General features: G+C 45.7%; 1 protein-coding gene across 1 annotated transcript in view; it reads left to right on the forward strand.

The window, feature by feature from the left end:
• The first annotated feature begins 356 nt into the window (after positions 1–356).
• LOC124722716 overlaps positions 357–15,492 on the forward strand; it is a 79,553-nt gene continuing 64,417 nt past the window's right edge. The window contains exon 1 of the mRNA XM_047247858.1: positions 357–489. Within this exon, the coding sequence (XP_047103814.1) occupies positions 357–489 (133 nt within the window). The remainder of the gene's footprint in view (positions 490–15,492) is intronic.

A 15,492-nucleotide genomic window follows, 5' to 3' on the forward strand; every position in this document is an offset into this window, starting at 1 on the left:
CCTGTAGTATATCTCCGTGGTGTAGCAATTTTAATGGCCAGTAGTCTAAATCGGCTCCTTCGTTGCGTTTTCCGTTGTCTTAATTGGTCAATAGAAATGACTTTCTGTATACGTACCTCCCGACAGAACGTAGCGTATCTTATAACGAGTCGCATGTGAAGGAGGAGGCAGAATTGGCCGAGATAGCCGCCGCTTTTCGGCAATCGCGTGCAGGAAACCACTTCCGGCGGCCGGCAGAAGGCCGGTCTCGAGTTTACGGTTACGCGCGGGAACTGGCCGTAGCAGCGCGGTCCGCGAAGAAGTGGGTTAGACTGGGGGAAGCGGAGCGCGAGTGGTCACGCAGGCAGAAGGACGGCATGCGGCCCAGCGGCTGGCTGTGTCTGAGTGTGGGGATCGCCCTGGCGCTCTCCGCCGACGCCGCGCCTGCTGCGTCCGACTCTGACGGGCCGGCAAGCGGACTCACCGCCGGTGGAACGGCACTCGCTCGAGGTTAGCCTCTCCTTTACTGGGTCTCTTCTTCCTCTCAGAAGTCTATCCCGCTGACTAAGGGCAATCGCCTACACCTTATTAGACAATTATTTCACTTTTCATTAAAGACGTATCACCAGCTGCTGTCATAAACTTTATTAAGTCGCTATTAAATTTCGGTCTATACGTGGACCTTCTTCTGGCACCTTGTAATTATAAACAAAACAGACCGCAATACCAATAGCAAATTGTAAAAACATTAAAAATTATACAAATTCGTGTAACGTACTTTATAATGACAATATGTCCCTACTGGTCAAAAAAATTGTTATAACTTCTAGATTAGATTAGATGTACTTTCATTCCAATTGATCCGTAGTGAGGAGGTCTTCCAGGATGTAGAACATGGCAGAAAAACAACAATACATGACAAATATTTACAACTCAAACAAATAAGCTAATGTACCATTCCACAGGTCCCAAGTGGAATGATCGTTATTTTTTAATGAACACTATATGAAAGGATCATTTTACAAATACTAATGCTCTGAATTTAAAATAAAAAAGTTTTATTTATTTATTTATAAGGTAATAAACGTATAATACAACTACTATAATACTTATTTACAATGAACTCATTACTGTTCTGAAATGGTGCAGAAGTTAGATTGTACTTTGGTTGTTAAGCTTTTTATGGCTGCTGGCAAGTTATTGACAATGTGTGTTCCTGAATAATGCACACCTCTTTGTACAAGACTAAGTGACTTTAAATCCTTGTGAAGATTATTCTTATTTCTAGTATTGAGCCCATGAATTTGAGCTGTTGGTTTGAAAAAGTGATAAGTTTTTAATGACAAATTTAATTAAAGAATAAATATATTGGGAAGCAGTAGTTAGTATCCCTAGTTACCTAAACAGGCTTCTGCAGGTTGTTCTCGAGTTCACACCATCTTGAGTTCACACCATTCTTGCTTTCTAATGCATTACACATGGTTGCCTTGACATGAAGTTAAACACGCAAGCATCAGTATTGTTATTACATACAACTAATACGCATTTGCTATCGCCAGCTGAAGTCGCCGAGCGGTTCTAGGCGCTACAGTCTGGAACCGCGCGACCGCTGCGGTCGCAGGTTCGAATCCTGCCTCGGGCATGGATGTGTGTGATGTCCATAGTTTAGCAGACCCATTTTTTGACACATTTGCTATCTGGACAGATTTGTACTTTCGTTGGTAAAAGTGTCAAACGCGCTCCTTGTAAGATCTCTTCAAGTTATTCTTAATACGCGTACATAGCAGACATGTTTCTCCATAGATGAAAAACGTATTCACCATGACTGTAAGCTGTCGTTTTGCAGATACACCACATACCTCATAGCGAGATTATGATCACCAAAATCGTGAGAGTAGCTGTGTCCATCACACACGTGGCCACCAATAACACACCGATCTCTCACAGTAATGCTAAGCTTATTATCTGCTATTTTCCTGTATGCTTTACTCAATTCTGTGGGGGTCCTGTCAATTTTCAGTTACCCAAAGGCACTGAGGTTGTGGTACGTCATCCATCTGTGAAGCATGTTAACTATGCAGATCGTATTTTAACTGTTTTTTTGCATCGTGATACTGAGCCGGAGATGAGAAACGGGCCCGGCATTCGGCTAACTATAAAATTTAGCATGACCGGTATATTTCACCATCGTCCGTTTATCCGTTGAAATTCAGTGATTGTGGAGAGGTTTGTTATTCATGCATGCTATGTGTCGGTGCGTTTTTAGCGGTGTATGAACTGTGGCAGCGATGTTACAGGTTTTAACGATACCGTATATCAAAGACGTATATAACCTGTTGTTTACATCTACTCAACTGTTTATACAGGTCGTTGCCATGTATATAAACTCCGGGAGAGCCTGGGGAATATCTGGTCAGGAAATACGTGACAATTCACGTGTTGTTTCGTAATATACATTACAGGATTAATAAGCTTGAGAAATGCTTAAGGGTTAATATGGATATACTTTAAGTCTTATCAACATTTAGACTTACGTTAAATCAGTAAACGGATCGAAGCCATCTGTGTGTCTTAGACAGTTTGTGACCGTAATAGCATTGAAACGGAGAAAGGCCGAAATACTAAACGTCTTTTTCTAAAACAGTGTTACAAATGAAGACCGCACTATACTTCCTCCTTTAAATCGTCGTATTAAATGACCACGGGACAGAAAACCAGCTGAAGTCGCTCAACAGAGGAAAGGCCACTGGACCTGACGGGATACCAATACGATTCTACACAGAGTATGAGAAAGAACTTGCACCTGCGGTGAATTGCAGCTCCGTGGAGGTACGAAACGTTCCTAATGATAGAAAAGAAGCGCAGGTCAGCAAGGGTCGTCGAACAGACGCGCAAAAATACAGGCCTATACTTTGACGCCGGTCTGTTGTAGAATCGTGGAACGTGTTTTATGCTCACGTATTATGACATCTCTGTCCGCCTGCTTAGCTGAGTGGTAACGTGTTTACCTACCATGCAGCGGGTCCGGGTTCGATTTCCGACCGGGATGGAGATTTTCTCCGCTAGTGGACTGGGTATCGTATCATCATTTCAGCATCACCGACACGCAAGTCGCCCAATGTTGCATTGCCTGAAATAAGACTCGCAACTCTGCCGTCGAGCTTCCCCAGATGAGGCCTCCTGGCCATCAATGCCACACGATTATTTCATTTCATATTTCTGGAGACCGAAAATATCCGCTGTAGAAATCAACATGGGTGCCGCAAACAAAGATCCTGTGAAACCCAGCTTTCTACGCTGCCACCTAATGAACAAAGCATGAGCATACGGAAAATCAGACCAGCTATATGACTGGATTGATGAGTTTCTAGCAAACAGAACGCAGCGTTTCATTGTCAACGGAGAGCAGTCTTCAGACTTAAAAATAACTTCGGGCATCTCCAAAGCAGTGTTACAGGACCATTATTCTTCACATTATATGTAAATGACCCAGTAGATAATGCTAGACGTTCTTTGAGGTTTTTCGTGGATGATGCTGTTGTATACTGAGAAGTCTCGATGCTAGAAAATTGTCACGAAATGCAGGAAAACCTGCAATGGATCGACGCTAGGTGCATGGAGTGGCAATTGACCCACAACGTAAACAAATGTAACGTATTGCATATGTTGTTGTTGTTGTTGTGGTGGTCTTCAGTCCTGAGGCTGGTTTGATGCAGCTCTCCATGCTACTCTATCCTGTGCAAGCTTCTTCATCTCCCAGTACCTGCTGCAACCTACATCCTTCTGAATCTGCTTAGTGTATTCATTTCTCGGTCTCCCTCTACTATTTTTGCCCTCCACGCTGTCATCCAATACTAAATTGGTGATCCCTTGATGCCTCAGAACATGTCCTACCAACCGATCCCTTCTTCTAGTCAAGTTGTGCCACAAACTCCTCTTCTCCCCAATTCCATTCAATACCTCCTCATTAGTTATGTGATCTACCCGTCTAATCGTCAGCATTCTTCTGTAGCATCATATTTCGAAAGCTTCTATTATCTTCTTGTCCAAACTATTTATCGTCCATGTTCCACTTCCATACATGGCTACACTCCACACAAATACTTTCAGAAACGACTTCCTGACGCTTAAATCTATACTCGATGTTAACAAATTTCTCTTCTTCAGAAACGCTTTCCTTGCCATATACATAGACAGAAAGACCGGTTATTGTATGATTACCTGGTCACATAACAACAACTGGAAACAGAAAACAGAAAATTCCTATGAGTATCCGTACGGAGCAGTTTCAACAGGAACGACCACACAGAATTAATCGCTGGTAAGGCAGACGCCAGACTGAGATTCGTTGGTAGAATCCTCAGAAAATGTAGTCCTCAACAAAAGAGGTAGCTTGCAAAACCCTCGTTCTATCGTTACTTGAATATTCCTCAGCTCTCTGGGATCCATACTAGATAGGACTGATAGAGGAAATAGAGAAGACCCAAAAAAGAGCAGCACAATTCGTAACAGGTTCATTTAGTAAGCGCAGAAGTGTCACAGAGATGCCCAGTGAACTCCGGTAGCAGACGCTGTAAGAGAGCCGTTCTGTATCACACTGTGGTTTATTGATAATTCCGATAGCGTTCGTTTCTAGAAGTGTCAATCGATATATTGCTTCCTTCTACATATATCCCTCGAAAAGACCATCAAGATAAATATCAGAGAGATCGTAGCCCATTCAGAAGCTTAACAGCAATCGTTCTACCCGTTAACCGTTTGTGACTAGAACAGGACAAAGGGGTAGAGTTAACGTTGCTGGCGCTCGATCAACGGACCCCGGGTTCGATTCCCGGACGGTCGGGGACTTTCTTTGCTCGGTTGCGTGTATTGCCATTATCAACGACGCTCATGTCGCCGAAGAGGCTTCAAATAAAAAAGAGATGCACCAGGTAGCTGAACTATCCAGAAGGGAACTCTAGGCCAATAATGCGATACGCAAATTGGAAATTTGTGTTAAGTTCCTATGGGGTCAAACTGCTGAGGTCATCCGTCCCTAGGCTTACACACAATTTAATTTAACTTGAACAAACTTATGCTAAGGTCAACACACACACACACACACACACACACACACACACACACACACACACACATGCCCGAGGGAGGACCCGAACCTCCGACCACACACCATAAGGTGGCTTGCGGAGTGTAGCGGTAGAATCATAATCAATAGCGAAATCTGATACGAGTGAAAGCATTCGGCAATAGAAGCGAGAACGTATCAGTAAACATGTGTCTGCAAAATAGTTGTTAGCGTGATTAACTGCGAAATTGTGGTTGCTACCCGCCACTGCTTTCAGTATGTAATATTGCCTTCGTTAGTACAAAATTTTTTAAATGTAAACTTTTGGGTTAAATTCGCCGAAAATTGGGCTCGAATATCACCAGGGGTCTACCCTGACATGAAATACAATACTACTCCTTCACGTTATACAACATACAGTTTATGGTACAAAGGAGGTGTTCGACGTGTTGTCCTCGCATTTGAATGTAATACGGCACTAGTCACTGTAGTGGATTACAAGTTCTTTCAAACACACACGGATCATTTCTTAAATATTGAAAAGACTATAAAATTCACTGCTCCGGTTCTTGAACCGTATAAGCGGGAGCGGTTTTCACTTAACTTTCGAGATGGTTCTAGACAGAAAAATTCGGAGGCCTGAGGTCAGCTGAACTAGGGGACCGATGTACAGGCCCTGCTCGACCTTTCCATTTCTGACCATAATGGCGCGTCAGCAACAAAACATGGCGATGCCGTGCTACATTTCCCAGCCATGGGCGACATTTGAGTTTAGCTACATGGGGACTTAATCGAAAAATTTACATTTAGAATAAATTTATACTAGCTAGAATAATATTTCACAATGAGGTCTGTGGCGGCTCCCAACCACAGATTCGCAACGGCTCATTTGCTGATCCTTGTTTACTAGAACGTTCTTGCTTCTATTGTCAGCTTTCGCTATTATCGTACATCCTGTACATTTAGCAGCAAGACTGTTTTACGTGGTACTGAATTAATAGTGAAAGAACTAAGTAACAATTGTTTTTAACTCCGAATCCGCATGCCGACTTTGAAAGATGATTTTTAATATATTGCTTGCGTGTTTATAATCGATTTTCCAGCTGATTATGGGGAAGTTAAGAGACGAATACGAATTAATTTTTTAATTATTTGGATTGCAGAATCTCGGCTTTTCATTGCATTCATTGTTGAAATACATACAGTCACGCCGCACAGAAGATCAGGTACATCAGCATGGATCACAGCAAAATTTACGGCAAATCCAGATACGTTATTATAATTTAGAGGACAAAGAACTTATGTAACAGCAAATTGTGGCAGTGCATGAGTACTGCAAACTATTCCAGTTCAGTAGACAGTGCCCATTGTTTCGTTGAAATTAGGTTGACAGGACTTCAGTAGAGGATGCATGCATGTCAGAAGCATTTTCCAGAATAAAACATATACCTTACTTAAAAAGGAAGTAACACCTAATTCAGTCAGTGGGTAGACAGCTGTGGAGTCTAGCGGTTTGTGTTCCGCGGTGTGTTAGTATATTTAATATAATATGGCATTTAATGTTTCCTGTAGTTTGAGAATGAATTCTTTCTTAAATCCATTATTAACACAAATTAATTTTTAGTAATAAAGCTGCCATATACTATTCACGACGACGACCATAAGTTTGTGATGGTGGATGGTTCGAATTTTAAACGCCGGCCGAAGTGGCCGCGCGGTTCTGGCGCAGCAGTCTGGAACCGCGCGACCGCTACTGTCGCAGGTTCGAATCCTGCCTCGGGCATGGATGTGTGTGATGTCCTTAGGTTAGTTAGGTTTAACTAGTTCTAAGTTCTAGGGGACTAATGACCTCAGCAGTTGAGTCCCATAGTGCTCAGAGCCATTCACTCGAATTTTAAACTAGAATAACGAGACTCTGTTTATGCTAGCAAGTTGTTGGGAGAGAAGTGGAGTTGCATTAGAAGTTTCGTGCGTCGATAGAGCGCATATGAACGTTGCAGAATAACTAGTAGAGGTTGTTCAGATCTGTTTGCTGAGTACTTTATTACGGGGAGTTCAGGGTCCCCAGAGGCTCGTTACCAAATGATTTGGTGTTTATATACTAGATAGTTAATGCTCCTGGGACGAAGTCAGATGGAGTGTACAGTAAGAACTAATTACTCGTCAAGTCACTAGTATTTTACGACTATAATATCGTGGATACAGCGCCAAATAATCAAAATTTACGAAACAAATTATACTTTCTTTCTTTTTTTTCTTTCTTTTGCTACTGCCTGTATCCTGTGTTGTGCGCAGGGTCGGCAGGGTTCAGTACGGATTTGGCATGGTTAATTGTTTGGGGTGCTTCCTGCCGCCACCCCATACCCCTTGGGACGGAATTAATGTACCCCAGCTGTCTGCGTCTGGTGTAATTCGTGAAATAGTGTGAATGTGTTTCAAATGTCTGCGACTCGTGTAACTGAGGCGGAACGTGGGGACCAGCCCGGTATTCACCTAGTAGGATGTGGAAAACCGCCTAAAAACCACATCCAGGCTGGCCGGCACATCGGCCCTCGTCGTTAATCCGCCGGGCCGATTCGATCCGGGTCCGGCGCGCCTACCCGAGTCCAGTAAGCAGCGCGTTAGCGCTCTCGGCTATCCTGGCGGGTTTCGAGACAAACTACACTGTGGTGCCAAAATTCATGGGATACCTTCTAATATCATGTCGGACCTCCTTTTGTCCGACGTAGTGCAGCAACTCAACGGGCCAAGGACTGGATAAGTCATTGGAAGCCTCCTGCAGAACTACTGAGCCACGCTGCTTCTGTAGACTTCCAGAATTGCGAAAGTGTTGCTGGTGTAGGAGTTTGTGCACAAAATGACTTCTCGATTATGTCCCATAAATGGTCGATGGAATTCATGTCGGGCGATCTGGTTGGCCAGATCATTAGCTCGAATTGTCTAGAATGTTCTTCAAACTAATTACGAACAATTATGGCCCAGTGTTGTCATCCATAAAAATTCGATCGTTGTCGAGGGACATGAAGTACATGAATGGTTGCAGATGGCCTCTAAGTAGTCGAACATAAACATTTCCAGACAGTGATCGGTTCAGCTTCACCAGGGGACCGAGTCCATTCCATGTGAACACAGCGTACACCACTAGGGAGCCACCACCAGCTTGCACAATGCTTTGTTGCCTTGTTGATAATTTAGGTCCATGGCTTCGTGGAAGCTGCGCCACACTCGAACCACACCATCAGCTCTTACTAATTGAAATCGGAGCTTACCTGACCAGGCCAGGGTTTTCCAGTCGTCTATGGTCCAACCGATATCGTAACGAGCTCAAGAGAGGCGCTGCAGGCAATGTCGCGCTGTTAGCAAAGGCACTCGCGTCATTCGTCTGCTGCCACAGCCCATTAACGCTAAAATTCGCCTCTCTGTCCTAACGGATACGTTCGTCGTACGTTCCAAATAGATTTCTGTGCTTATTTCACGCATTGTTGCTTGTCTGTTAGCACTGACAACTCTAAGCAAACGCCACTGCTCTCGGTCGGTAAGTGAAGACTGTGGGCCACTATGCTGTCCATGGTAAGAGAAAATGCCTGAAGTTTGTCATTCGCAGTACAATCTTTACACTGTGGATCTCGGAATATTGAGTTCCCTAACGATTTCCGAAACGGAATGTCCAATGCGTTCAAAGTCTGTTGATTCCCCTCGTCCGACCATAATCTCGCCGGAAACCTTTTCACATCCGTGACCTGAGCACTAATGACAACCCTGCCAATGCACTGCCCTTTTATATGATGAGCACGCGATACTACCGCCATCTGTATAGCTTCAAGTCGCTATCCCATAACTTGTACCACCTCAATGTATGTAAGTAATGTAACCGTTCTTGAGCAAAGTATGTAGGCCTACGTCTTTGTTACAACTCTCCTCAACATACCTTCTGATTCTTCACTCTAGTGTTTCTTTGAATCATCTAACAAGATGCCGTCCATCATAGTTTTGACAGACTACTATGATGTATCATGGACCGTCGTAGGTAGGCTAGTGTCATAACTACCAGGCCCACGACATTATCAATTAGACTCTCGTAAACTGAGATCTCGACATGGTCTAATGTAGACGTCCATGTTGGCCATGAAACTGGACTGTGGACAACCCATTGTTGTCCAATTGCTTCAAACGGCTCTGAGCACTATGGGACTTAACATCTGATGTCATCAGTCCGCTAAAACTTAGAACTACTTAAAGCTAACTAACCTAAGGACATCACACACATCCATACCCGAGGCAGGATTCGAACCTGCGACCGAAGCTGTCGTGCGGTTCCAGACTGAAGCGCCCAGAACTCCTTGGTCACTCCGGCCGGTTCCAGTTGCCTAATAGGTGACTAACAGAGAGTATCTATACTAAAAAAAAGAAAAAATACTGCATGGACAACTAACAGCACTTTTGCGGTGGTTTCTGCAGGTACACTATGTGATAAAAAGTATCCGGCCACCCCCAAAAACATACGTTTTTCATATTATGTGCATTGTGCTGCCACCTACTGCCAGGTATTCCATATCAGCGATCTCAGTAGTCATTAGACATCGTGAGACAGCAGAATGGGGCACTCCGCGGAACTCACGGACTTCGAACGTGGTCAGGTGATTGGGTGTCACTTTTGTCATACTTCAGTACGCGAGATTTCCACACTTATAAACATACCTAGGTCCACTGTTTCCGATGTGATAGTGAAGCGGAATCGTGAAGGGACACGTACATCACAAAAGCGTACAGGCCGACGTCATCTGTCGACTGACAGAGACTGCCGACAGTTGAAGAGGGTCGTAATGTGTAATAGGCAGACAGACATCTATCCAGACCACCACATAGGAATTCCAAACTGCCATAGTGCTCAGAGACATTTGAACCATTTGAGGCATGTGCAGTTAGAGTGATATGGGACCTCTGACACGTCTAGATACGAGCCTGATAGGTGATACATACGTAAGCATCCTGTCTGATCACCTGCATCCATTCATGTCCATTGTGCATTCCGACAGACTTGGGCAGTTCCACTGGGACAATGCGACACCCCACACGTCCAGAATTGCTACAGAGTGCCTCCAGGAACACTCTTCTGAGCCTAAACACTTTCGCTGGCCACCAATCTCCCCAGACATGAACATTATTGAGCATATCTTTCATGCCTTACAACGTGCTGTTCAGATGAGATCTCCACCCCCTCATACTCTTACGGATGTATGGACAGCCCTGTGGAATTGATGGTGTCAGGTCCCTCCAGCACTTCTTCAGACATTAGTCGAGCACATGCCACGTCGAGTTGCGGCACTTCTGCGTGCTCGCGGGAGCTCTACACGATATTAGTGAGGTGTACTAGTTTCTTTGGCTCTTCAGTATATATATGGAGACAATTATTGAACTACACGAAGGAAAACGAAAGTTAGTTACAAACTACGCATGCACACACGCTATACAACATGTAGATGTCACTATAGATATTCGGATTTAGGTTATGACATGTTCGGTATGCCTGCCATCATGCGCGATGATGTGGCGCAGACGAATAGACCTGTTGAAGTGTCGGAACATTGGGGCTGCCGATGACCTCCTGAATTGCTGTTTTCAGCTCAGCAATGTTTTGCGGTTATTGCTGCACACTTTGTCTTTAATGTAGCCCTACAAAATAGAGTCACAGATCCGGAGAATATGGCGGCTAACCGAGGCGCATGCCAGTGGCCTCTGGGTACCCAAAGTCAGAATGCGGTCCCCAAAATACTCCTCCAATACATAAAAAACTCTCCTGCTCCGATGGGGTCGAGCTCCGTCTTGCATGAGGCACATCTTGTTGAAATCAGGGTCGCTTTGGATAATGGGGATGAAATCGTCTTCCAAAACCTTCAGGTACCATTCGCTAGTCACTGTGCCATCAAGGAATATCGCATCAGTTATTCAGTGCCTGTACATTGTACACCACACAGTCACACGTTGAGGGTGAAGAGACTTCTCGATCGCGAAATGCGGAATCTCAGTCCCCCAAATGCGCAAATTTTGTTTATTGACAAACCCAATCAAATGAAAGTAGGCCTCGTGGCTAAACCAAGCCATACAATTCTCATCATGACCCATGGCCAAACACGCAGTTTGACCGTCCTAACGCAAATCGCTCAGAAGTTATGACGATTTTATTTCATATTGTTCAGTAACTGTCACCCAGTATATATAAACTTTTAAACGCATTTCACACGCACACACACACACACACACACACACACACAAAACGATACCCCGACAGGTTCAGAAATTTTTCTGTGGACTAGGAATTGTCAAACAGATATTTTTTTTTCAATTTGTGTTTGAAGTTAATTTTATTATCCATTAAATTCTTTAGGTCACGGGGTAGGTGCTCAAAGATTTCTATGGCTACATTCTTCACTTCTTTCTGTGCCGTACTAAGGCAGTGTGATGTGTAGAGTAAATCATTTCTTCTTCTAGTAATATATTTAAGAGATTTAGTGTTGTTTTAAAACTGTGGTTAATTGTTGACAACAAACTTCATAAGTGAGTAAACCTAGTGTGAGACTGTTGCTACTATGCCCAACTGTTTAAACAAATGCCAGAGTGGACACCATACATAATCCGTATTTTACGCTTCTGTGCAACATACACTTATTCCCTAATCACGAGTTACCCCAGAATAAGATGCCATAACACATTAGTGAATGAAAATGGGAAAAGTAAGTCAATTATTACATTTTATCTCCAAAATATGTTATCCATAAAACAAGTACTGCAAGTCTAAGTCGTTTAAGATTTGTAACATATGACTTCCAGTTCAGGCTCTTATCTACACATCAAAAAAAGTTTTGCATCACCCCGGTTCCCAGAACTTCTGAAGATAGACGTTGACTGTGAATATTTTATCACAGACACAGTCCCTTTGACTGTTCAGAGATGTCACTAAACCCATCCAATGATGTAAACAACCATGCATGAGCAGCGTCTATTAAATGGAGGGGGTACGACAGCCGATCGGTTCCAGTTCAAAATGGTTCAAATGGCTCTGAGCACTATGGGACTTAACTTCTGAGGTCATCAGTCCCCTAGAACTTAGAACCACTTAAACCTAATTAACCTATGGGCACCACACACATCCATGCCTGAGGCAGCATTCGAACCTGCGACCGAAGCGGACAGGCGGTTCCAGACTGAAGCACCTAGAACCGCCCGGCCACACCGGTCGGCGCACAAGCCTCACAACATCACAGAGCCTCCACCAGCTAGAACAGTCCCCTGCTGACATGCAGGGTCCATGGATTCATGAGGTTATCTCCGTACTGTACACGTCCATCTGCTCGATACAATTTGAAACGAGACTCGTCTGAGCAGGCAACATGTTTCTAATCACCAACAGTCCAATGTCAGTTTTCAGGGGCCCAGGCGAGGAAAAATCTTTGTGTCGTGCAGTCATCAAAGGTACAGCAGTGATCCTTCGGCTCTGAAAGCCCATATCAGTGCTGTTTCGTTGAATGCTTCGCACGTTCTGCTTGTTGATGGCCCAGCATTGAAAACTGCAGCAATCTGCGGAAGGGTTGAAGTTCTGTCACGATGAACGATTCTCTTGAGTCGTCGTTGGTCCCGTTCTTGCAGGATCTTTTTCCGGCTGCACCGATGTCGAAGATTTGATGCTTTACCGGACTCCTGATGTTCACGGTACACTCGTGAAGTGGCCGCACGGGAAAATCCCCACTACATCGCTACCTCGGAGATGCAGTTTCCCATCGCTCGTGCGCCGTCTATAAGACCACGTTCAACCTCACTTAAATCTTGATAACCTGCCTTTGTAGCAGCAGTAACCGCGGCAGACACTTGTGTCTTATACAGGGTGTTACAAAAAGGTACGGCCAAACTTTCAGGAAACATTCCTCACACACAAAGAAAGAAAATATGTTATGTGGACATGTGTCCGGAAACGCTTACTTTCCATGTTAGAGCTCATTTTATTACTTCTCTTCAAATCACATTAATCATGGAATGGAAACACACAGCAACAGAACGTACCAGCGTGATTTCAAACACTTTGTTACAGGAAATGTTCAAAATGTCCTCCGTTAGCGAGGATACATGCATCCACCCTCCGTCGCATGGAATCCCTGATGCGCTGATGCAGCCCTGGAGAATGGCGTATTGTATCACAGCCGTCCACAATACGAGCACGAAGAGTCTCTACATTTGATACCGGGGCTGCGTAGACAAGAGTAGACAAGAGCTTTCAAATGCCCCCATAAATGAAAGTCAAGAGGGTTGAGGTCAGGAGAGCGTGGAGGCCATGGAATTGGTCCGCCTCTACCAATCGATCGGTCACCGAATCTGTTGTTGAGAAGCGTACGAACACTTCGACTGAAATGTGCAGGAGCTCCATCGCGCATGAACCACATATTGTGTCGTACTTGTGAAGGCGCATGTTCTAGCAGCACAGGTAGAATATCCTGTATGAAATCATGGCGGTGAATCGAGGAAGTACAGTTGATGTGTCGGCAGCTGGGCCAACACCTTGTAGATCGAGATGGCTGAAAATGCACGCTAGACTAACGCAGACAGGCGTGAAGTACTGGAACAGGCTACATAATTAATGCTATGAAGAAAAGTACGTAGCTGGATTAATACTTATCTTTAATCAATCATTGTGGTACATCGCTCTTGACTATACACAGGAGACTTTAATTACAATCACTGTAAGGCTAATGGCGCCTTGCTAGTTCGTAGCCATTAACTTAGCTGAAGGCTATTCTGTCTCTCGGCTAATGAGAGAGAAAGGCTTCGTACATCTAGTCGCTAGCTAGGTCGTCCATACAACTGGGGCGAGTGCAATATCGTATCTCGAGACCTGCCTTGTGGTGGCGCTAGGTCTGCGATCACACAGTGGCGACACGCGGGTCCGACATGTACTAAATGGACCGCGGCCGATTTAATCTACCACCTAGCAAGTGTGGTGTTTGGCGGTGACACCACATTCCTCCCCCGCAAATCGGCGAACGGTCGTGAGATAAGGCTTCCGCCCGCCGTGGGGAGGACCCCATGTTGACGTATGCGATGAGGTGGGGAGCCTAACAACAGGCGAGGCTGTGCCACCCGCACCCGGCCATTCGGTCCGAGGGGAGCTAGGAAACGCCTGAAAACCTAGTCCAGGGTGCACGTCAACATGCGGTGTATGCGCCCGTAAAGAAACAGGAAGGGCCGAAGGGTCGACCTCCATTGCGTCGGGGTAGCCGACGCGCGATGACGTCATGTGGTCTGGAGCGGGCGGGAGTTCCATGGCGGAGGACAGCTGGTCACGGGAAGCGATCGGCGGCGCGTGACCCTGGGAGGCGCTTGGCGGCTGCAGCGAAGCGTCGAATGCGGGCGGCGCCGGCGGGAGTACCGGCGGCGGCGGCGGCGGCGGCGGCGGCGGCGGCGGCTGCTGCGGCGGCGCGTCGCCATGGGGCAAAATGGAAGGCATCGTCGGTAACACCTGGGGATGAGGCGAGCCAGTAGATGGGTCCCCAGGGCGCTGACTGGACGGCACCGTCGCTGAAAGCAGACGGGGAGCGGCAGAACCCGTGCGACGACAGAGGCGCAGCTGATTGAGATGCCGACGCACCTCACCAGAGGCCCCCAAAACCAAATACATCGCGCGGCCGAGGCAGCGAAGAATGCACCCTGCGAGCCAACGCCGTGAACCTCGATAGTTGCGATAAAATACAACGTCGCCTGGAGCAAAAGCAGGAGTCTGCCGCTGCACAGGAACCTGATGCGGCGGATGCAGCAAAGACATCAAGGTACGATGAGGACGACCATGAAGCAACTCAGCCGGCGAGCGACCATCTCGGGGCTGAGAGCGATACGAAGACAAAAAGAGCAACAATGCGTCCTCTCGAGAATGCGACTCTTTCAATTTCAACATCTGTGACTTGAAAGTCCGGACCAATCGTTCAGCGGCACCGTTTGACTGAGGCGAAAACGGCGCGGATGTCAGATGTTGAATACCATTGGCCTGGCAGAATGACTGAAATTCTGCGGACATGAATTGTGGGCCATTGTCGGAAACAATAGTCTGCGGAAGACCTTCAATGCAAAAGATAGCGGACAACGCGTGGATGGTGGCGGAGGACGTCGTGGAAGACATCCGGACAACAAAAGGAAAATTACTGAAGGCGTCGACCAGAACCAACCATCGAGCATTCCAGAATGGACCAGCAAAATCAATGTGCAAGCGTTGCCAAGGGGAAGTGGCTTTTGGCCATGCAAAGACTTTCCGCGGCGGTGCGGATTGTTGTCGGCACACGCCAGGCAAGAAGAACACATATTCGTAATCGCAGCATCGATTCCGAACCAAGTACAGTGCTGACGAGCAAGTTGTTTCGTTCGCACTATACCCCAACGTCCTTGGTGAAGAAGCCGTAAAACAGAGGACT

The sequence above is a fragment of the Schistocerca piceifrons genome, chromosome X, assembly GCF_021461385.2.
Source record: "Schistocerca piceifrons isolate TAMUIC-IGC-003096 chromosome X, iqSchPice1.1, whole genome shotgun sequence".
Classification (NCBI taxonomy): Eukaryota; Metazoa; Arthropoda; class Insecta; order Orthoptera; family Acrididae; genus Schistocerca; species Schistocerca piceifrons.